The sequence below is a fragment of the Bos indicus genome, chromosome 8 (genome assembly GCF_029378745.1).
Source record: "Bos indicus isolate NIAB-ARS_2022 breed Sahiwal x Tharparkar chromosome 8, NIAB-ARS_B.indTharparkar_mat_pri_1.0, whole genome shotgun sequence".
NCBI classification, from domain to species: domain Eukaryota; kingdom Metazoa; phylum Chordata; class Mammalia; order Artiodactyla; family Bovidae; genus Bos; species Bos indicus.
In genome coordinates, this window is record NC_091767.1 from 8,949,680 (window position 1) to 8,973,823 (window position 24,144).

At 39.4% G+C, this 24,144-nt stretch overlaps 1 protein-coding gene across 3 annotated transcripts in view; it reads right to left on the reverse strand.

Annotated features, from left to right (window-relative positions):
• MSRA (methionine sulfoxide reductase A) overlaps positions 1–24,144 on the reverse strand; it is a 385,655-nt gene that overhangs the window by 324,712 nt on the left and 36,799 nt on the right. The window contains exon 1 of one of the 3 annotated variants that reach the window (XM_070794411.1): positions 11,915–12,329. The exons of the other annotated variants lie outside the window; for them this stretch is intronic. Within the exon in view, the coding sequence (XP_070650512.1) occupies positions 11,915–11,927 (13 nt within the window). The 5' untranslated portion in view covers positions 11,928–12,329. Of the gene's footprint in view, positions 1–11,914; positions 12,330–24,144 lie in introns of those variants that run through there. 3 annotated transcript variants of the gene reach the window in all.

Genomic DNA, 24,144 nt, shown 5'->3' on the forward strand with positions numbered 1-24,144 from the left:
ATAGTCATGTATGGATGTGAGAGTTGGACTATAAAGAAAGCTGAGCACTGAAGAATTGATGCTTTTAAACTGTGTTGCTGGAGAAGACTCTTGAGAGTCCCTTGGACTGCAAGGACATCCAACCAGTCCATCCTAAAGGAGATCAGTCCTGGGTGTTCATTGGAAGGACTGATGCTGAAGCTGAAACTCCAATACTTTGGCCACCTGATGAGAAGAGCTGACTCATTTGAAAAGACTCTGATGCTGGGAAAGACTGAAGGCGAGAGGAAAAGGGGACAACAGAGGATGAGATGGTTGGATGGCATTACTGACTCAATGGACATGAGTTTGGGTAAATTCTGGGAGTTGGTGATGGACAGGGAGGCCTGGCATACTGCAGTCCATGGGGTCGCAAAGAGATACGACTGAGCGACTGAACTGAACTGATGTTACATACGGGCTTCCCTAGTGGCTCAGACCATAAATAATCCGCCTGCAATGAGGGAGACGTGGGTTTGATCCCTGGTTTGGGAGGATCCCTTGAAGGAGGGCATGACAACCCACTCCAGTATTCTTGCCTGGAGAATTCCCATGGACAGAGGAGCCTGGTGGGATACAGTTCACAGGGTCGCAAAGAGTCAGACATGGCTGAGCAACTAAGCCTCAGCCAATGTCATATATGAAAGTTGTTCAGAGAGTAAATCCTAAGAGTTCTTATCACAAGGAAAAACTTTTTTTCTCTTTCATGTTGTATCTGTATGAGGTTGCAGGTGTTCACTAAACTTACTGTAGTCATCATTTCATGATATTTGTATGTCAAATCATTATGCTGTACACCTTAAACTGATGCAGTGCTATGTGTCAATTATATCTCAAGAAAACTGAAAGAAAGGAAAAAAAAAAAAAAAGCAAGGATGCCAAGTGCAGGCCACGAGTCTTGCCTGAAGGTTTGGAACTGCAAGTCCACTCTTCTAGCAGTTGTTAATTTCTATCTAGAGCATTACCCTTGGTTATGTGCAAGCTAGCATCCAACAGACAGCAGTGCCCAATGGTCTGAACATTCAAGTTTTCTCTGGGAGCACATATACACACGCAGATTTTAAAACACACACAATCGCCAGTCAGTTCCACTTAAATTGCAAGGAGCTGGGAAAGGAGAGGGCGTGCCTCACACACAACACCCAGCAACCGCCCCCAGTCTTCTGGGTTCGGGACCTTCTGTGTGTTCTTTTGTTTTGCAAAGTGATTTGGGAGATTAGGTGGGTTTTGTTTAGGCGGGATGGCTGCGGAAAGTCGGGGAATAAGTGCTACTTGATTGCACCACAAAAGATTCACAAGAAGCCTCTGCCACAACTCAATCCCCCTTGCCCCAACAGTTTGAATTTCTCAATTAAGTTATTTTGTTAGCAAGAGGACTGGTGAGGGAAAGGAGAAAGTGCTTATTGCACCGAGATTATTCACTGTATAGAAATCAGTGTAAGCAGATCAACAGAACATTCTTGCTAAGAGTCTGAGAGCCCCTCTCTGGTGAAGCTGCTGATTCAATAGCAACATGCCTTATTGGTGGGCTTAGGAGGCTCTGCAAACAGCAAAATAACACTTCCCAACAGTCATAAGGTGGCTCAGTGGTGAAGAATCCGCCTGCCAATACAGGAGACATGGGTTCGATCCCCGGGTCAGGAAGACCCCTGGAGAAGGAAATGGCAACCCACTCCAGTATTCTTCCCTAGAGAATCCCATGAACAGAGGAGCCTGGTGGACTACGGTCCATAGGGTCACAAGGAGTCAGACACGACTGAAGTGACATGGCACACACATACATATATATAGCCATAAACAATGTATCTGTTGTTTTACATAATTTAAAATGTATATAAATGATTTTATCCTTTCTTCTGTTTATCTTTTCTTCTGTTGATGGACATTTAAATTTTTTGTCTTGTGCTGACTGTGCTATCATGGCTAACTTGAACTTGCCTTCTACACATATTTGTGATCTCTAGGGGAATTACCTAGAAATGAGGCTGTGTTGCCAAATATGTCAAATTACTCACTACAAGTATAAGTGTTAGTCACTCAGTCGTGTCTGATTCTTTGTGACCCCATGGACTGTAGTGGCCCACCAGGCTCCTCTGTCCGTGAGATTTTCTAGGCAAGAATACTGGAGTGGGTGGCCATTTCCTCCTCCAGGGGATCTTTTCAAACCAGGGATTGAACCCCGGTCTCCCACATTGCAGGAAGACTCTTTTCTGACTGAGCCAGCAGGGACACCCAAATTACTCAATATTGCCAGGTTATTCATCAAAGCACATGTCCCAGTTAACATTCCTGCATGAGGGCATCAAAGTTCTCATATGTCTGTATCTTCTACATCTTCACCAATACTTTCAATATGCTTTCGGTCATATTGCCTCAATTAATGTTCTTAACAATCTTTTGATTTGATATTATGACATCTGCTTTTCCGAGAGGAAAAGTCAACCTTAAGATTTCTGGAGATTTTCTCAAGATCACCTAGTTAGTAAGCGATCTAGTCCTGGGATTCAGTATTGTCATTACTATACTTCAGATGACCATTAAGAACTCTGAAAATCAATTACTCTAAAGACATACACATCATCATCAAGATCTGTGCTATTGACCTGAAACCACAGGTGTTAGTAAGTAAATGAAATGAAATATTTTTATCACTGAAATTTTTAAAGCCACCCAGTCAGACCCTTTTATTCTATTTCTAATATACTGACCTCTTCTAAAAATAAGTACAAAAGTCTGATAAAATCTAGCATGTTATTAATAGGAAAATTGGAAACCTTGCACCAGCAGGCTTTTCTTCTTCTTTTAAAAATAAATGTTCAGCGCTTCCCTGGTGGCTCAGTGGTAAACTGGCCAATGCAGTTTGGCCAGAGACTCAGGTTCAATCCCTGATCCAGGAAGATCCCACATGCCATGGAGCAACTAAACCCATGCACCACAACTATTGAGTCTGTGTCTAGAGCCTGGGAGCCACAGCTACTGAGCCCACAGGCTGCAACCACTGAAGCCTGCATTTCTCAGAGCCCGTGCTCTGCAATAAGAGAAGCCACGGCAATGAGAAGCCCAGGCAACGCAACTGGAGAGCAGTCCCAGCTCACCTCAGCTAGAGAAAGCCCACGTAGTAACTAAGACCCAGCACAGGTGAATAAATAAACAGAATTATTTCTAATAAATGTTCAAAGTTAATCAACTAGAAATTATAATCTTGTTTCTTCACTTAAAATCTTTCATTCAATGTGCTCATGGTAAACACATACCAATCTTAAGAAAGCTAGTGATTAGACAGGACCTTGTTCCTAATTTGAGAATTTAAATATCATTAAATAAGTTATCAAACATAAGTACCACCAACAATATAAGCTAAAATTTTAAGCAAGATACAGCTCCAGTTCTGTTCAGGTTATTTTACCACATATAAAACAAACAACGTGAATAACAGTATCACCTAGGGGAACCTGAACTTCACCCCCACCTGCAGTCGCAAGGCACCCTTCCCATCCAAGCTGCAAAGGAAGGCTAGTGAGGAGCCTGGACTTCCACCCCCACCTCCTAGTAGTGAGGAAGTGTCTCCTCTTCCCTGCAGCCAGGGGGGTCAGAGGAGTTGTATTAAAACAGAGATTTAAGTAAGATCCACATTCTCATAACATAATACCCCAAACACCCGAGATACAATCACAACCACTCATCATACTAAGAACAAGAAAAATCTCAACCCAAACGAGAAAAGAAAGTGAACTGATGCTGACACCAAATTGACACATATGCTGGAATTATCTCTGACAAGGATTTTAAAGCAGTTATCATAAAACTGTTTCAATAAGCACACTGAACACATGAAAAAAAAAAAAAAACAGAAAGTCTCAGCAAAGAATGGCAGATAAAAATGCAAATTAAAACTCACTGGGTAGCCTCAACTACAGAATGAGGGTAACAGAGGAAAGAATCAGTGAACCCGGAGATAGGAACAACAGAAATTACCCAATATGAACAATAAAGACAGAACAGGCTTTAAAAAAGACATGATTGGTGTCAAGCACCTGGAAGACCATAACAACAACAAAATCTATCATTCATATCATTCAAGTTCTGGAAGAAAACGAGAAAGAGGAAAGGCCTAAAAATAGACTCAAAGAAATTATGGCTGAAAACCTTACAAATCTGGCAAAAAACCAAAAACAAAAACATAAACCCCCATATTTAAGAAGATGAGTGAACACTAGGATAAATTCAAAAAAATCCATGCCAAGACACATCATAATCAAACTCTTTGAAAACTAGACAAAGCAAAAGATTGTGAAAGTCAGGAGAAAGAAACATCTTACAGAGAGTAGAAAACAATTGGAATGACAGCAGTTTCTCACCAGAAACCACAGAGGCAGAAGGCAGTGGTACACTGTTCAAGTGCTGACAGAGGGGAAAGTTACTGGCCCAGAAATCTATACCCAGCAAAACTGTCCTTCAGGGAAAAAAAAGGGGGGGGGGGGGTATCAAGACATTTTCAGATAAAGGAAAATTAAGAGATTTGTTGCCAGCAGACCTTCCCTAAAAGAATGGCCAAAGGAAAATACCTAAACAGAGATGGTAAGAATGCAACAGGTTTCTTCTGTATAGCACAGGGACCTCAGTCAGTATCTTGTAACAACCTATAATGGAAAATAACCTTAAAAAGAAGATATATACACACACACATACACACATACAAACTGAATCACAATGCTGTATACCAAAAACTAATACAACATTGTAAATCAACTGTATTGAAATTAAAAAAGAAAAAAAGAAATGGCAAGAATGCAAAGAAACCACTTAGGTTAAGAAAGAAATAGGACTATCCCATGATAATGTACAAATACTATTTTATGTGGTGATTACAGTATTGCCCTGATTAACACACCAGGCAACATTTTACACATAAAATAATTTACAGATGATGAATGTGGTGTTTGGGTTATTTCCACAAAATCTAGACATCATGAGCCCTTAGTCAAGTCTATAACTTTCTTTTTACTTCACCATTATCTATGCTGGAAAGTCTAATTCAACTTACAGCTTTCAGCTTACAATGAGCTCTTCAAAAACACAACCTGCTGTGAGAGTTCATACTGCCTTCTGACCAGCAATTCCACTTCTGGGCATACACCAAAAGAATTGAAAGAAGAGATTCATACAGATATCGGGTTGGTCAAAAAATGGATTTGGGTTTTCCCATGTTATGAAAACACTCGAGAAAACTTTCTGGGCAACCCAATATTTGTACACCCACACTCAAAGCAGCATTATTTATAATAGCCAAAGGTGGAAACAACCCAAGTGTCCATTGACAGACAAACAGGTAGGTAGAATGTGCTGTATACATATACAATGCAATATTATTCAGCCTTAAAAACAAAGGACATTCTGACATGTGCTACAGCATGCATGAACCTTGAGGACATTATGCTAAGTGAAATATCCAGTCACAAATACAGTCTGATACCACTTACATGCAGTACCTACAGTAGTCAAATTCATAGAGACAGAAAGTAAAATGGGGGCTGCCGGGGAACTAGGAGGAGGGGAAATGGGAAGTTGTTATTTAATAGGGACAGAGTTTTAGTTTTGTAAGATGAAAATATTTCTGAGGATGGATCATGGTGATGACAGCACAAAAAAACCAAATGAATATACTAAATGCCACCAAATGAACACTTAAAGATAGTTAAGTTGGTAAAGTAAGTTGGTAAAGTTTATGTTATGAATTTTTATAATAATTTGAAAAAACCATATCTGGCATTCATTGAGCACTTTTTATGTACCAAACACTATGCTAAGAGCTTTGTATATATTTCCCTAAATCTCCTCCCAACAATCTTTGAGGAAGGTATCATGATCCCTGTTTTATACAAGAAGAAACTAAGTTTATATAACTTGACCAAAGTTCAACAAGTGAAAAATGGAGTTAAAATTCAACTGGACACTGGTGAGACTCTGAAGCCCATTCTCTCTAACCTAAGATGGTAAAGGGCTGTTTTCAAAGGCACTGGGATAAAGCAGTCCTGAGTGTCAGAGAGCAACCTGATCTTCTCAAGTTGGGGAAAGTCACTTAGAGTGTCTAATGGAAAAGATACAAATGGCTTTGACATATGAGATGAAAAGGATGACATCACTACAGAGGGGCTAATTCTTCAAAACCCAAACTCTAATACCAAAGTATGTCCCACAAAACCTCAACATCCATACTTCATGGGTATTCTGATTATATAGGACCAAGAGATTCCTAACTGCAAAACAGAAGAGAGAATTTAAACTCTTACAACATTGTGGAAATTAGGTAACCTTTTTCCTTTTCTACACTTGCTTTGCAAGAAATAAAAAAAGTGAAAGAGAAAGTCATCTCCAACTCTTTGCAACCCCATGGAATACTTCATGGACTTCTCCAGGCCAGAATACTGGAGTGGGTAGCCTTTCCCTTCTCCAGGAGATCCTCCCAACCCAGGGATCGAACCCAGGTCTCCCACACTGCAGGTAGATTCTTTACCAGCTGAGCCACCAGGGAATTCCAAGAACACTGGAGTGGGTAGCCTATCCCTTCTCCAGTGGATCTTCCCAACCTAGGAATCGAATTAGGGTCTCCTGCATAGCGGGTGAATTCTTGACCAGTTGAGCTAGCAGGGAAGCTTTAAAGAAATAAAATGGCCTTAAAACAACCAATGACCAAACTAAGAGATTTGTTTGGCTGGGGCAATTTGCAGTTGGGGCTATTATTATTCACAGCCTGCTGGGTTTCAGAATAACTGCTAACTTCAGTATTCTCCAAACCTTTTCTTTCACTTTACCACAAGAATTTCTAGATACTCATCTCTCATTGTTTTCAACTGTGTTCTCTGGAACTCTTCTAATCACATCTCCTACCACACCCGGAGAAAGAAATGGCACCCCACTCCAGTACTCTTGCCTGGAAAATCCCATGGACAGAGGAGCCTGGCGGGCTACAGTCCATGGGGTCGCAAAGATTCAGATCATGTGTATGTGAGCCACACACACACATACATACACACATACACCCCACCTGGACCCCTAAATCAAATACTGGAATGCTTCCCTCCCCACCCCAGACCCTCAGACCTTCTTCCTTTCCTGAAATTCCAATTCCAAGCCTCAACCCAGGCCCTCTCTCTCTCCAGGGCCACTGCTCACACCCGGAGTGACTTTGTACCTTCCTTTAGCCGACCAAGGCACAGGGCTTGGGGAGGAAAGGGCAGGCTGAATTTCAGCACCCCCACCCCTGAGGCCCCTGCAGTACACAATAGTTCACAATGGTCCTGACCTGCCCCTCCCTCTCCTGAGCCTCAAAACAGCCCTGGAGAAAGACCTAGAAAGATGCTGGTCAACATGAACTAGCCTCAGCAACCCTTCGTCATTGTCACCCTCAAAGCGAGCTCTTTCTGATATTCCAGTCTAACCCCAAGACCCCACTTGCACCCTCATTCTCCTGGTAAAGTTACCGTCAGACTGAAGCCAACCACTGAGCACTGCCCTCAGCTCTCCATGTGCTCCCTCATCGCACTCTCTCTCTCAGTCCCCTCAGCTTTCTTCCCAGGCTCATCAGAGAGGCTTAAGTTTGTTAGACAACTGCTGGTCTCCTCCATGCTGAGGCCACACCACCAAGGCATAAGGTACAGTTATGGGATCCTTCAGGGAGACTGCTGCTGCTGCTGCTAAGTCCGACTCTGTGCGACCCCATAGACGGCAATCCACCAGGCTCCCCTGTCCCTGGGATTCTCCAGGCAAGAACTCTGGAGTGGATTGCCATTTCCTTCTCCAATGCATGAAAGTGAAAAGTGAAAGTGAAGTCACTCAGTCGTGTCTGACTCTCAGTGACCCCATGGACTGCAGCCCACCAGGCTCCTCCATCCATGGGATTTTCCAGACAAAAGAGTACTGGAGTGGGGTGCCATTGGCTTCTCCCTCGGGGAGATTAGGAGTGACAGAATGAGACGATGGAGGGTCGGCTGGAGGGAAGAGCTGGTCAGGGCCACTGTGAAATCGATCAAATCCTTGTTCTGTGTTGTCTCTGACGGCAGACTCAGGGGTTGTAATGTGGTCACAAGAATGTGGCCCTACACTTCACCCTCTCTAAAACCATAACTAGCAACAAAGGCTCAGGACAAAAGCAACCATGAGGGAGAAAAACTATCTTAATTAAATAAGACTGAAGAAGATAATTAACTGGTTCACAACTTGGTTTGTTCCTTCAAGGAATCCTTATTGGGTGGCCATTATGAACCAGCTCCTGTGCCAGGCATTGCCACTGGAATTAAAGGCAATAGGTGACAGCCTTTGGTAAACTGTGATGACCTATACAATTGCCAGTTATTCTGATCCTCCCTTTCCCCACAACTAGACCCTGAATCCCTTCTGGGCAGAAATTCTATCTTCGTATCCCCTACATTCCACATGGTGCCTGGCGCAGAGCACCTTTGAGAATATTCACTTGAAGGACTCAGTGGCGCACGCCTGCAGCTGAAACATTTCTCGTCTCCATTCCATCGGCTACCAGCCCAGACAGAGGCCACTGCTGCCACAAATGCCTCCAAGCTCTGTTCCCTGGGTCCTGTGACTTTTACCTCCTTTCAGAAAATGAACCTATGCCAGGTTCTCTTTATAGTAGAGACCAACTGCATGGCAGAAAGTTAAGCCACTAAGTTAAATGCTCCTCTATGTCTAGATGTATTATGCCCAAGAGTCTTTATGTTGGTGAACAAAGCTAAGGGAAACACTGAGACAAAAGGAAACAGAGAGAACGCAGAGCTTGAACAGATTGGTCCATTTAAAGTACACCGCCCTCCAGCACACTTATTCCTAAGGACGATGCTGGCTTACAGATGTGGGCTTGGCCTCCTCTTCTTCCTCTTTCTCACAAAAGAAAACAAAGGAAAGGAAAAATATTCCCTCGTAAAGAAGCCACTGTTTTTTACACTGCAGCCACATCTTTGAAGGCTCAGTGACACCTGCTTGGACATACACAAAATTCTAGCCTGTGAGTGGTGGTTCCATCCTCCCTATTTAATTTCCGCCTCTTAATATTTGAATTGCTTATTTCAGATGTCCATCAGAAGACTTGAGCAGCTGAAGACTTTTGGTCAATAAGATGTAGAAACCTAAATAATGGTAAAACAAAACCCTCAGAGCTATCCATACGACCTACTACTAATCTCCTGATTGTTTTGAAACAAACGCAACAATACCGTACAGCAAAAGTTAACAAAACTGTAACTTATTGAAATAAATCTCATTACAGTAGTGCTCCTTTCTCTTTAGAATCCTGTAGTTCTATTTTAAATCTTTTCCCTCTTCCAATCATGTATGTGGCTTCCTTCCCTGTTACCCCAGATCAATAAGGTATTAGCATACTAGAGCGGGTACTCAATAAACATTTGTTCAATAAATGAATAAATGAGTGAATAATTATAAAATGTTGGACTAAAGCCCCCAGGAGGTTTGTATTAGTACTATTACAGCATTTTGCATTTGTATGTTCAGGTATATCTAAACAGGACTTAATAACAAGCATCAAGAAGCAGTTAAATATTAATCTATTTCTGCCTTAATAAATCTACTTCAAAATATGACACAATACAACTACAATGAGTAAATGCTGAGATAAAGTTCATTTACAATCATATCGCTTGTATTTACACACTTTAAGATTTGAAATATTAACACTACTGTGGAAATTTATAAACTAAATGCCAATGTGTTTGTAAAATAAAAGGTCTGAAAGAAAAGAAGAATGCACTACGTTAAATCTAGATAAGTGTATTTGGCAATGTAACCAACACTTCTTAAACACATCTTTGAAAAAAAAAAAAAAAGGCTGTACAAAAAGTCTCTATTATATCCCATTAAGAAGGATCAACTTAATACAGAAATTTTTTCAAGATAAGTAACAAGTAGGCCAGAGAGAATATACTAGTAAGAAACTTTATTAGCTATAACAGCTTATGTTTATTACCAAATCTTAAGTCTAATAAACACTATAACATGTAACTTTACCACTATCGAAAAATTCATTATTATTATAGGTATGTTCTGTTATCTTTGTTTTTCAATTCACTTATTTTTTATTATACTGTTAGAAAATAGCTGGATAAAATAGTCTGGATGTAAGTTTGTTCTTACTGAGTTCGCCGCAAAGAAATTATGAAATAACCTAGCAAATAATTATTCTACCTTAAAGGGAAATAAATAAAAGAATAAAAGTCTTCAATAAATAAGAGAAGTTATACATCTAGCAGATCTAAATGACAAGAGGTTATGTCAAACGTTTAAGAAGTAAATGAAAGTAAATATAAATCGGTAATAAGACGGTCGGTCACTATTAAAATGTAGCTCTAATTTGAACTTATTTACTGAACTTTGCTTTTGTTTCCTATATGGTTGGTTTTTAGTGGAGGCATGAATGATCCTGTGATCATTTCAAAAGGGAAGACGGTAGCCAGGCAAACATCCCTTCCAGTGCCTATCAGCACGTCTTTTATGTCTTGGCGTCCATTTTAGAGCATCAGCGAGGTGGTGTATAAAGAAGCTTAGAAAACAAAGGTTGTCATTTTGGCAACCCACATGAACATCGAGTGATTTCAATAAAATGAAGATCAAAATGTTGATGAGTGAAAAAAAAAAAGTTGAGGGAACTATTTAAGCTGGACTATGCAGAACACCTGTATTAGATTTCACATATTTTTAAATTGTATTTGTGTACTCCATGTCATCCTCACAACTGCTGATGTGTCATGATAATACCATAAAAACCAATTAAAACAATTGATTATCTAAGGCGCACAATAATATCAAGCTACAAACAAAAAAGAAATTTTTTTTTTTTGTCAAAGGATTCACAGATCCATGATGACAAACTCAAAACAAAAGCATGGCTCATGGAGCAATCTCTTAAACTGCCCAAAATGATTACTACTTATGTGAATATACATGAATTTCCTGTATTCTTTTAGTACACAAAATGTAAAAGAAAATATATTATTACAGGAAGTCAGAACCTAATTCTACCACTCAAACTCTCTTCTTTAGAAATCGAATACTCACTGACAATGAGGGTGGTGGACAAAAATACGTGCCTTACAGGGCACCTCTCCTATAATAATGCTGATTTTTAAGAGCAGAACTATCACAATCCAACCATACCCAGGCCTAATAGGAAGTATTTATTGTTAAGAAATTAGATATAAAGCATATATATATCTAAGTAGAACACCAGGTAGTATTGGAAAGGAAATCGATGAACTTTCTAGATTTTCCTTCCACTTAAAAACATTTTGAGAGAGGCAGGCTATAGTCATCGTTTAATTATACAATCTAATCAACTAAACACAATAGAATTTTTCTCCAAGTATCTCAAGCACAGCTCACTACTTCTTATCCAAAAGATTTAAATTGCCTATTCTCTGCCATTCCCAGCCATTTCTGCCAACATCATAAAAATTACCTTTTATCATTTCCTTCTCACAATGAGAATTCCCTAATCGCACACATCTTTTAGACAGAGACACCTCCCCACCCACCTCCCCACCCACCTCCAAAAACTGGTTCAGACCAAAGACACACACAAAAATAATGACCAAGCTCACATTTCTTGTTTGCCCTTCAAGCGAAGTCTGGTGTCTTCAGCTTGCCTTTCTGGTCTTCAGTGTTGTCACTCATTGCTGGGGGATGTAGTTTAGGACAGCATGAAGCAGCAGAAATAAAAGCTGTTGCTTTAAGAAAACGTTTTCTTAAACACATGGATAAAACAACTTCTACTCTGACTTCCTGGCTGGGTTGCATAAAATCTTAGAAACACTCCTTGACAAGTGAATGTCTACAAATGGGAAAAAATAAAATAAGATAAAATCTAAAAACTTACGTTCTGAACACATTCCGAAGGAGGTCTGATTTGATTTGAAAGCAGGTTTGTATTGATGAACAAAGTTTATTTTGTAGAAAATTAATAGTCTCTCTAATTAGATTTTTGCCTTGCCATCTTCTACACTGTCAATCCTGTCTCTCAGAGTATAATCATACATGCAAAAAAAAAAAATCAAATACAGTATTTCCCAAATGCATGGACACTGTGGAAGCTTCATTTTGAAAAAGGCTTTTATTTCCCTTAATACTGGTGCCTAAACATCATTGTATGTACCAACACTTTCAAATAGCCCAAGAGACTTAAAAAGCCTTCTAAGTTTGAAAACCAAAAAGTTCTGAGTTTTCTGTACCCCAGGACGGTTTTCTTTCCTGAAGCTCAAGCCGAGAAAGCAGACAAAAGAAGCTGATTTGACTGAGCTGTGCCAAGTCTTGCCTTTTTTTCTTTCCTCAGCTCTCCCTCTGCCTCTCTCTCCCTTCCCTCTCTCTCTCTCTTTCTCTCTCTCACTCTTTTGCTCCCAGTATGGCAACCTTCCGAGCAGTCTTGGCGGAGGTCCAGCCTGTGCCAGCCTGTCTGAATTCTTGTCTCCAAAAGATGTCCTTTGCGGATCAATTAATACATCTGAAAACAGGAAAACTGTGGTACGGTACCCCAATCCTGGCACCAACAGCATCGACTTCTGCCAAATCACCTTACAGATTTCATGGTATCCTACCTTTCATCATCATTACTAACATGTTCCCGGAGCAATAATGGAGTACTAGAAGCCATTCACTGTTCAGCGATAAGGAATCTGTTCCCTAGAAATGTCCATATGCGACATATGCACAACCTGCAGTAAATCAAAATTCTCCTGTGAGAAGAGATGTATGTAACTTTAATAAGCACCACATACTGTATTTCTTTTTATAAGGCTTGCTTTCCCTTGCCCTGCTGCAAAGAATCATGGGAGAATAGAGAAGGAGGCATGCAGATTAAAATTAAAACTGTATGCCCAAATAAGTCATGCTTTATCCTAAAGGAAAAGAACAGAGTTCTGATTGATCAGCAATTCCTATGTTCAAGGAAACTCTATTATTAACTGTACCCATCCAAAATGTTACTGGACATGAAAGGCAGAAAATTTTCTTTTCAAAACACAAATATCATTAAAAGGGGAAAAAAAGAGTGGACAGAGTAAAATTAAGCATCTTTTGATATTCTGAACTTCAAGTATCAACACAGCCACTTGTTTACTAAATTCATACCACCTAATAAGTATAAATAAATGCTGTTTATTTTTATTTGCAGCATGCACAGCTTTTGAAGCGAAACATCCAGTCTGTGTTTCACACACATACCTGTCCTTTGTGGATCAGGTAATACATTTAAAAACAGGAAACTGTGGGTATGGTATTCAAATTCCAGCACCAAGAGCATCGCGGTCTACAAAATCATATTTCATTTAAGAAATCATTTTTACCTCTGGTGTTTGAAAATACAGAATACTCTAGACATGGTTTCATAGAAAGAACCCAGAACAGTAGCCTCTAGTCTTTGGCTCAGTCCTTCTAACTTATGTAACCTCAGGGTTTTCAACTGCTTAATCCATATAATACTTAGTTTGCTTTTCTATCAAATATAAAAATCAGTGATTTCCTCCTCTGTGCTCCCAAAACACTCTGTTTATATTCAGTATACCTCCATTCTAAATGTATAATAATTGGTTGAGTATGTGTCCTCTACCAACCAAATGTGTCATCCTCATATAGAGGACCATTTGTCACTTACCTAAGAAACCTGAAAGTCTTGCAAGGAGTCTTGCGTATGCAGGAGCTCAACAAATCTATTGTGAATGAATTATGGGGATCAATCATATAAACATCACTCTGAAGTTCTATAAAACTATGAAATATAGCACTGAAAAACCAAACAACATCCTACTAAACCATACAGTTGACAGATGAGAGAAATGCTACAGAGATACCTTGAGGGACAAACTAAAGCAGTAACCAAAAGGTTCCATATTAACCTTTCAAATAAGGACTGACAGGCAGTGTGACAGTGGATTTGCAATTTCTAATCAAAGTGTTGAAACCAAAGACAAAGAGAAAATCTTGAAAGTAGCAAGAACTGACTCTTCAGGTATAGTAAGTTCCCTACATATGAACCTTCAAGATGCAAACTTTCAAAGATGTGAACGTGTGTTTACCTGTCCAATTACATAAGTCAGTTCACATGTCTGGCATACGTTGTTACACACATGCATCTTCTACAAGCGGTTGAGCTTTTAAGTACTTAACTGTACAGTACTTTACTGTACTCCATTACTGTACTAAAGCAGTAGAATATCTTTATTTCAAGTCCAGGAGGTACAAAAGCAAGTGTTAAAGCAGCAGTTCTGTAGCTGGTCCTGCTAAGAAGTGCCAGGCGATAACAATGGAAACTAAAGTGAAAATAATTTAGAGAGTGGAGCAAGGTTTATAGGATATAAACCTACACAGTACAGTACAGTACTATACAGCCAATAGTGTTAGTCGGGTACCGAGGCTAACTTTGTTGGACTTACAAACAAATTGGGCTTATGAATGTGCTCTGGGGATGGAATGTGTTCGTATACAGGGGACTTACTGAACAAAGAAGGCTTCAAGAGATTAACAGCTGACTGATCAGTGAAAACCATGGAGGCCAGAAGGAGGTGGTATGACACACCAAAAGCCCTGAAAGGAAAACATCACCCACCAGGAATTCTGTCAGCAAAACTCTCCTTCACAATTCAAGCAGATATTAAGACACTCCCAGATAAACAAAAACAAGAGTTTATTGTTAGCAGATCTGCCCTATAAGAAACACTAAAGGAATTTTCCTTCAGGCTGCAATGAAAGGAGACTAGATAGCAACTCAAATCCACATGAAGAAATAAAAAGCACAGGTAAACCCACAGAAGCAAATGTTAAAAACAGTAGAAATATATGTTTTGTTTGTAATTCTTTTTCTTTTATTTGATTTCAAAGACAAAAGCATAAAGCAGAATTATAAAATATTGTTGATAGGCACATAATGTATGAAGATTTGCAACAACAGAATAAAGGAAGGATCAACCAGCTATATAGGAAAAAGCTTCTGTGTACCACTAAAGTTAAGTGGGTATTAATCTTAATTGCATCACTATAAATTAAGATGTTAACTATAATTACCACAGCAATCACTAAGAAAACAACAATGGAATTAAAATGTTACCATAGAAAAATATTTATTTAAAACAAAAGAAGGTGGTAATGAAAGGACAAAGACATAAAAAGACAGACACATAGAAAATAACAAAATGGCAAAAGTAAATCCAACCTTACCAGTATTTAATAAAATGTAAATAAACTAAAGGCTCCAATTAAAAGACACAGATAGGCAGGATGAGTAAAAATACATGACCCAACTCCATTCTCTCTATAAGAGATACATTTTGGGTCCAAAGAAACAAATAGGTTGAAAGAAAAGAATAAAAAAACCTACACCACCCAAACAGCAACCAAAAGAAAGCTGGAGTGATTTACTACTATAAGATAGAATAAACATTAAGACAAAATTATTATTAGAAGAAAATAAGGACAATTTCTAATGATAAAAGGGTCAGTTAATCAAGAAGATACAACCATTATAAACATATATATGCAAAACAAAAAAGTTCAAAATGCATAAAGCAAAACATGAAATAAATGAAGGAATAGACAATTCAACAAATAAACAATTCAATAATGGTCACAGACTTCAGTAAACAACTTTCAATAATGGATAAAACAACTAGATAGACGTTAGCATGAAAATAGAAGATTTGAACACCATTGGTAAGTAACTAGGCCTAACAGACATTTATAGAATACTGCCCTCAAGAGCAGCAGAATGCACATTCTTCTCAGGGGCACAAGGAACATCTTCAGGACAACATTTTAGGCCATAAAACAAGCTCCAATAAATTTAAAGGATTTGAAACCATACTAAGTATATCTTCAACCACAATGGTATAAATGTAGGAATCAGTAATAGGGAAAAAGATTAGGAAAGTCACAAATATATCAAAATTAAATAATGCTCCTGAATAACCAATTAAAAAATATAAAGACTACAGTGGAATGTTTAGCAAGAAAATAGGAGATTTGAACAACACTGTCAAAAGTAGGAAATCAAGAGATACCTGGAAGAACAGGCAAGTTTGGCCCTGGCGTACAAAATGAAGCAGGGCAAAGACTAACAGAGTATTGCCAAGAGAACGCACTGGTCATAGCAAACACCCTCTTCCAACAACACAAGAGAAGACTCTACACATGGACATCACCAGATGGTCAACACCAAAATCAGACTGATTATATTCTTTGCAGCCAAAGAGGGAGAAGCTCTATACAGCCAGCAAAAACAAGACCAGGAGCTGACTGTGGCTCAGATCATGAACTCCTTACTGCAAAATTCAGACTTAATTGAAGAAAGTAGGGAAAACCACTAGGACATTCACGTGTGACCTAAATCAAATCCCTTATGATTATACAGTGGAAGCGACAAATAGATTCAAGGGATTAGATCTGATAGAGTGCCTGAAGAACTATGGATAGACATTCATAACATTGTATAGGAGGTGGTGATCAAAACCATCCCCAAGAAAAAAAAGCAAAAAGGCAAAGTGGTTGTCTGAGGAGGCCTTACAAATAGGTGAGAAAAGAAGAGAAGTGAAAAGCAAAGGAGAAAAGGAAAGATATATCAATTTGAATGAAGAGTTCCAAATAATAGCAAGGAGAGATGATGAAGCCTTAGGAGAGATGATGAAGCCTTCGTAAGTGATCAGTGCAAAGAAAGAGAGGAAAACAATAGAATGGGAAAGACTAGAGATCTCTTCAAGAATATTAGAGACACCAAGGGAACATTTCATGAAAAAATGGGCTCAATAAAGGACAGAAATGGTATGGACCTAACAGAAGCAGAAGATATTAAGAAGAGGTGGCAAGAATACACAGAAGAACTGTACAAAAAAGATCTTCACAACCCAGATAATCACGATGGTGTGATCACTCACCTACAGCCAGACATGCTGGAATGTGAAGTCAAGTGAGCCTTGGGAAGCATCACGAAGAACAAAGCTAGTGGAGCTGATGGAATTCAAGCTGACCTATTTCAAATCCTGAAAGATGATGCTGTGAAAGTGCTGTGCTCAATATGCCAGCAAATCCAGAAAACTCAGCAGTGGCCACACGACTGGAAAAAGTCAGTTTTCATTCCAATCCTAAAGAAAGGCAATGCCAAAGAATACTCAAACTATCGCACAGTTGCACTCATCTCACACACTAACAAAGTAAGGCTCAAAATTCTCCAAGCTAGGCTTCAACAGTACATGAACCAAGAACTTCCAGATGTTCAGGCTGGATTTAGAAAATGCAGAGGAACCAGAGATCGAATTGCCAACATCCGCTGGATCATCGAAAAAGCAAGAGTTCCAGAAAAACATCTACTTCTTCATTGACTATGCTAAAGCCTTTTTGACTGTGTGGATCACAACAAACTGTGGAAAATTCTTCAAGAGATGGGAATACCAGACCTCCTTACCTGCCTCCTGAGAAATCTGTGTGCAGGTCAAGAAGCAACAGTTAGAACCAGACATGGAATAACAGACTGGTTCCAAATTGGGAAAGGAGTATGTCAAGGCTGTATATTGTCACTTTCTTTATTTAACGTCTATGCAGAGTACATCATGTGAAATTCTGGGCTAGATGAAGCACAAGCTGGAATCAAGATTTCCAGGAGAAATATCAATAACCTCAGATACACCCCCTTATGGCAGAAAGTGAAGAGGAAATGAAGAGCCTCTTGATGAAAGTGAAAGAGGAGAGTGAAAAGCCTAGTTTAAAACTCAATGTTCAAAAAACTAAGATCATAGTATCTGGTCCCATCACTTCATGGCAAGTAGATGGAGAAACAATGGAAACAGTGACAGACTTTATTTTCTTGGGCTCCAAAATCACTGCAGATGGTGACTACAGCCATGAAATTAAAAGATGCTTGCTCCTTGGAAGAAAAATTATGACAACCTAGACAGCTTATTAAAAAGTAGAGACATGACTTTGCCAACAAGGGTCCTTATAGTCAAAGTTATGGTTTTCCCAATAGTTATGTATGGATGTGAGAGTTGGACCACAAAGAAAGCTGAGCACTGAAGTATTGTTGCTTTTGAACTGTAGTGTTGGAGAAGACTCTTGAGAGTCCCTTGGACTGCAAGGAGATCAAACCAATCAATTCTACAGGAAATAAGTCCTAAATATTTGAATAATTGGAAGGACCTATGCTAAAGCTGAAGCTCCAACTTTGGCCACCTCATGCAAGTGCTGACTCATTGGAAAAGACCCTGATGGTGAGAAAGATTGAAGGCAGGAGAAGAAGGGGACGAGAGAGGACAGTATGGCTGGATGGCATCACCAATTCAATGGACATGAGTTTGAGCAAGCTCATGGAGTTGGTGATGGACAGGAAACCCTGGCATGCTGCAGTCCATGGGGTTGCAAAGAGTCAGTCATGAGCGACTGAACTGAGCTGAGAGTGGAACTAAATGAAATAGAGAATAGAAATTGACACAGAAAATCAAAGATACTGTAAGAAAACCACACACCAATATCCCTTATGATTATCCCTGTAAAATTTCTGAACAAAACATTAACAAACTGAATGTAGCAACAAATAAAAAGGATCATAAACCTTGACCAAGTGGGAATTAGACCAGGAATGCAAGATTGGTTCAACACAGAAAAATCAATGAAATATACTATATTAATAAAGGATAAAAACCACTTGCATCAAAAGACAGAAAAAGCATCTGACAAACCAAATACCTTTCATGATTAGAAATCTAGGTCTTCAGAAAGAAAGGAAAAGCACTGAAGGAATAAATGAAGGTAAAAACTTTTATTGTTCTTATTTTTAATTGATCAAACAGATAACAGTTGTTCAAAATGATAGCAATAATGTATTCAGTTATATATGCTTAGGCATATACATACATGTGGGAGCTTCCCTGACAGCAATAAAGAACCCGCTTGCAACCAAGAGACTCAGGTTCAATCCCTGGGTCGGGAAGATCCCCTGGAGAAGGAAATGACAACCCACTCCAGAATTCTTGCCTGGGAAACCGCATGGACAAAGAAGCCTGGCAGAGCTACAGTTCATGGGGTTACAAGAGAGTAGGACATGACTTAGCAACTAAAAAAAAAAAAAATACATATATGTATATATGCTGATGTACAGTTACATATAAGCAAAATGAATGACAGCAATGATACAAGAGTCAAGAAGGATTAACTAGGATTATTTTGTTATTATAAGGCACTCATGCTACCCATAAAGGAGTATAACATTATTTGAAACTGGATTTGGATTAGTTGTATAACTGATATACTGATAAAAGCAAGAAAACTGAATCATACGAAATGCTCAATTAAAACCACAAAAGGCAGGGGAAAAATACAAGACAAAAACAGATATAAAACAAGGCAACAAATAGAAAAGAGAAACAAACATGGTAGATATTTATCCAAGTATATCAATTTTCACCTTGAACACCAATACTCTACATGCATCAATACAAGACAAGAGATTGTCACTGTGGATCAAAAACATATTTCTACACACAAAAAAACTGTACACAAATGTTCATAACAGCATTATTCATAATAGCCAAAAAGTGAAAACAATCCAAATGTCCATCAACTGTTGAACAGGTAAACAAAATGTGTTTTCTCCATACTGTGGAATATTATTCAGCAATAAAAAGGGATGAAACCGCAATGCATGCCACAATATGGATGGCCTTTGAAAAATGTATGCTAAGTAAAAGAAGCCAGACACAAAGTCCACATACTATATGTTTCTATGTATTGAAAGGTCCAGAACAGGCAAGTGTACAGACACAAGACTAGCGGTTCCAGGGGCTGGGCAGCAAGAACAACAGGGAGTGGCTGCTCCTGGGTACGAGGTTTCCCCTTGGAGTGAAGAACGTGCTATGGAATTAGTGGTGATGGCTGCACAACACAGTCAGTATACTAAGACCCACTGGACTGTATACTACAGAATGGTGGGGTTTACAGCCTGGGAAGTGAAAAGTGAAAGTGTTAGTCACTCTGCCATGTCTGACTTTGAGACCCCATGGACTATAGCCCGCTAGGCTCCTCTGTCCATGAAATTCTTTTCAGGCAAGAATAATGAAGTGGGTAGCCATTCCCTTCTCCAGGGGATCTTCCCAACCCAGGGACTGAACCTGGGTTTCCTGCATTGCAGGCCAGATTCTTTACCATCTGAGCCACCTGAGAAGCTAAAACCCACTGGATTGTATACTACAGAATGGTGGATTTTACGGTATGTCAATTATATCTCAATAAAGAAAAGAGTTGCAGTCCATCTCTCCAGTATTTCTAAGTGTTATAAACAATTATACCCCCGGGTAAACCCTCAAAAACCCTTCAAGCCTCTTTCTTAAAGGAAATACTACACATTAGCTCTTCCCATGCAGTCCAATGACAGAGGGCTTACCAAGACCTTCTCGGTGCGAACCCATGTTCTGACTCAACCTTTTAATCTCGGCCTTTCTCCACCTCTCTGTGTTCCCCTGCTCCCAGCTCCCCACTTCAGTGGGACACTACTCCCCACACCCACCAGGATACTGACCAGGAGACCCCAAATTCATAAACATGGGACATTTCTTTCCACTGTGTACTGTTTATCTGATTCACCGGTGGCCTCAAAACCTTCCATTGATTCAAACTCTCCGAGAGAAAGTACACTCAGAAGGCATTGATTCTCAGAAGTTTTATCTAACCCACAAGTTAGTGGTTTCAGATAGGAGCTTGGTCTTTCTACAGACAGCCAAAGTGTATTGAGGGCAGCAGAAGAAATACGGGGTCAAAATGCAAGACTTCCTCTAAACCTGTGGTTTTTCAAACTTCCTTGCACGGATCCTTGGAGATGCTTCAGGGCCTTCACAGAGGTGAAAGAAAAGATAAGCAGGCAGGGTTCTAGGGCAAAAGCCCTGCATTGACCAGAGTAGTTCTGCTTTTATGATGTGTATGTTTGGGGTTCACACAAGATTCTATTTGGCCAAAAAAAGAAAAAAAGGTTTTCTTTAAAAAAAAAAAAAGTTTAATTTCCTTTGTATGTATATATACGTGCTTAGTCGTGTCTGACTCTTTGTGACCTTATGGTCTATAGTCCACCAGGCTCCTCTGTCCATGGGATTTTGCAGGCAAGAATAGTGGAGTGGGTTACCATTTCCTTCTCCACTGGATCTTGCCAACCCAGGGATCAAACCCGCATCTCTTGCATTGCAGGCGGATTCTTTACCACCAGTCCTTTACTTTAAGCCAATTCAGGAAAACACTCCCTAACGAGCTAACTTGACAATGACTTCTAAGACTGCAGCCCTCTCAGAATGTTTACAATATGAGCTAATGTTGTCATCTGAGATTTAAGATAGTCATGGGGAGCTACTCCCTAACATATTGAGATTATATCTACCTCATCCACAAGATAGAAAATAGAGTTACTGGACCATTTACCTACTGTCTTTTGCTCCCTAGATTTATATCTTTAGAGTTATAATCTGAAACCCCAAAGAGCATGAATCTGATCTTCTTTCCCAGCTACGCATTAAGTCTTTTTTTTTTTTTTTTCGTTTTGCCAAATATCAAAATGAATCCGCCACAGGTATACATGTGTTCCCCATCCCGAACCCTCCTCCCTCCTCCCTCCCCATACCATCCCTCTGGGCCGTCCCAGTGCACCAGCCCCAAGCATCCAGCATCATGCATCGAATCTGGACTGGCAACTCGTTTCCTACATGATATTTTACATGTTTCATTGCCATTCTCCCAAATCTTCCCACCCTCTCCCTCTCCCACAGAGTCCATAAGACTGTTCTATACATCAGTGTCTCTTTTGCTGTCTCGTACACCGGGTTATTGTTACCATCTTTCTAAATTCCATATATATGCGTTAGTATACTGTATTTATGTTTTTCCTTCTGGCTTACTTCACTCTGTATAATAGGCTCCAGTTTCATCCACCTCATTAGAACTGATTCAAATGTATTCTTTTTAATGGCTGAGTAATACTCCATTGTGTATATGTACCACAGCTTTCTTATCCATTCATCTGCTGATGGACATCTAGGTTGCTTCCATGTCTTGGCTATTATAAACAGTGCTGCGATGAACATTGGGGTACACGTGTCTCTTTCCCTTCTGGTTTTCTCAGTGTGTATGCCCAGCAGTGGGATTGCTGGATCATAAGGCAGTTCTATTTCCAGTTTTTTAAGGAATCTCCACACTGTTCTCCATAGTGGCTGTACTAGTTTGCATTCCCACCAACAGTGTAAGAGGGTTCCCTTTTCTCCACACCCTCTCCAGCATTTATTATTTGTAGACTTTTGGATCGCAGCCATTCTGACTGGTGTGAAATGGTACCTCATAGTGGTTTTGATTTGCATTTCTCTGATAATGAGTGATGTTGAGCATCTTTTCATGTGTTTGTTAGCCATCTGTATGTCTTTTTTGGAGAAATGTCTATTTAGTTCTTTGGCCCATTTTTTGATTGGGTCGTTTATTTTTCTGGAGTTGAGCTGTAGGAGTTGCTTGTATATTTTTGAGATTAGTTGTTTGTCGGTTGCTTCATTTGCTATTATTTTCTCCCATTCTGAAGGCTGTCTTTTCACCTTGCTAATAGTTTCCTTTGATGTGCAGAAGCTTTTAAGGTTAATTAGGTCCCATTTGTTTATTTTTGCTTTTATTTCCATTATTCTGGGAGGTGGGTCATAGAGGATCCTGCTGTGATATATGTCGGAGAGTGTTTTGCCTATGTTCTCCTCTAGGAGTTTTATAGTTTCTGGTCTTACGTTTAGATCTTTAATCCATTTTGAGTTTATTTTTGTGTATGGTGTTAGAAAGTGGTCCAGTTTCATTCTTTTACAAGTGGTTGACCAGATTTCCCAGCACCACTTGTTGAAGAGATTGTCTTTAATCCATTGTATATTCTTGCCTCCTTTGTCGAAGATAAGGTGTCCATATGTGCGTGGATTTATCTCTGGGCTTTCTATTTTATTCCATTGATCCATATTTCTGTCTTTGTGCCAGTACCATACTGTCTTGATAACTGTGGCTTTGTAGTAGAGCCTGAAGTCAGGTAGGTTGATTCCTCCAGCTCCATTCTTCTTTCTCAAGATCGCTTTGGCTATTCGAGGTTTTTTGTATTTCCATATAAATTGTGAAATTATTTGTTCTAGCTCTGTGAAGAATACTGTTGGTAGCTTACCCAAAGCAATTTATAAGTCTTGAATACAGTTATGCGCTCAGGAATAACTCTCTCAAGCACTATCTGAATGACGACTTTGTGCCAGGTGTGTGCAAGGACATGAAGCCCCTGCCATCACAGGGCAGATATGTCAACAGGTAATTACAATTCCAGGTCATCTGTCAGCTATGAGAGAAGCATGTCCACAACATCCTACGGACATAGGAAAGAAATAAGCTGCTGAAGAGTCATCTACCCACCAACTAAAAGTCAAACACATGTCATTCTAGTTAGAATGAATAGAGAAGTTTAAAAAGTGTACTCAAATCATTTTATACACATTTGTTGTGTTCATATTACACTTAAGTTAATGCTCTGGGGGATCCAGAGGCACATCAGAAATCACCCCAGCCCTCAAGAAGCTGAAAGTCTAGTACGAAGATAAGATACCTACAAAATACTCCACTTTATGTGATAGATGTTATTATTTAAATATCTCCCCATATAGGTATATGTATGGCTGATTCATTTTGCTGTACAGCAGAAACTAACACAGCATTGTAAAGCAACTATACTCCATCAAAAATTAATTTTAAAAAGTAAATAAGTAAATAAAAATATCTCCCCAAATCCAAATGTTCCCATGTTCCTTCCTGGAGTACACAATATAAAAATAAATTGCCTGTCTACAAAGCTTGAGTGTGAAATTGTGACGGCCATCCTTCCTAAAGCCAATCCAAATTATATCCACTCTCTCTTTCCTCTCTCCTCCCCTCTCTCTTTCTCCTTCTTTCTTACTTCTCTTCTTTCTCCCTTCTCTAACATCATGCATTTAGTTGTTACCTGCATTCATTAAGTCACTATTTACTGAGCACTTGCTTATGTACAAAATATAGGGTCAGAAGCCACAATGGACACAAAAATGAAATAAAATTCATATATTA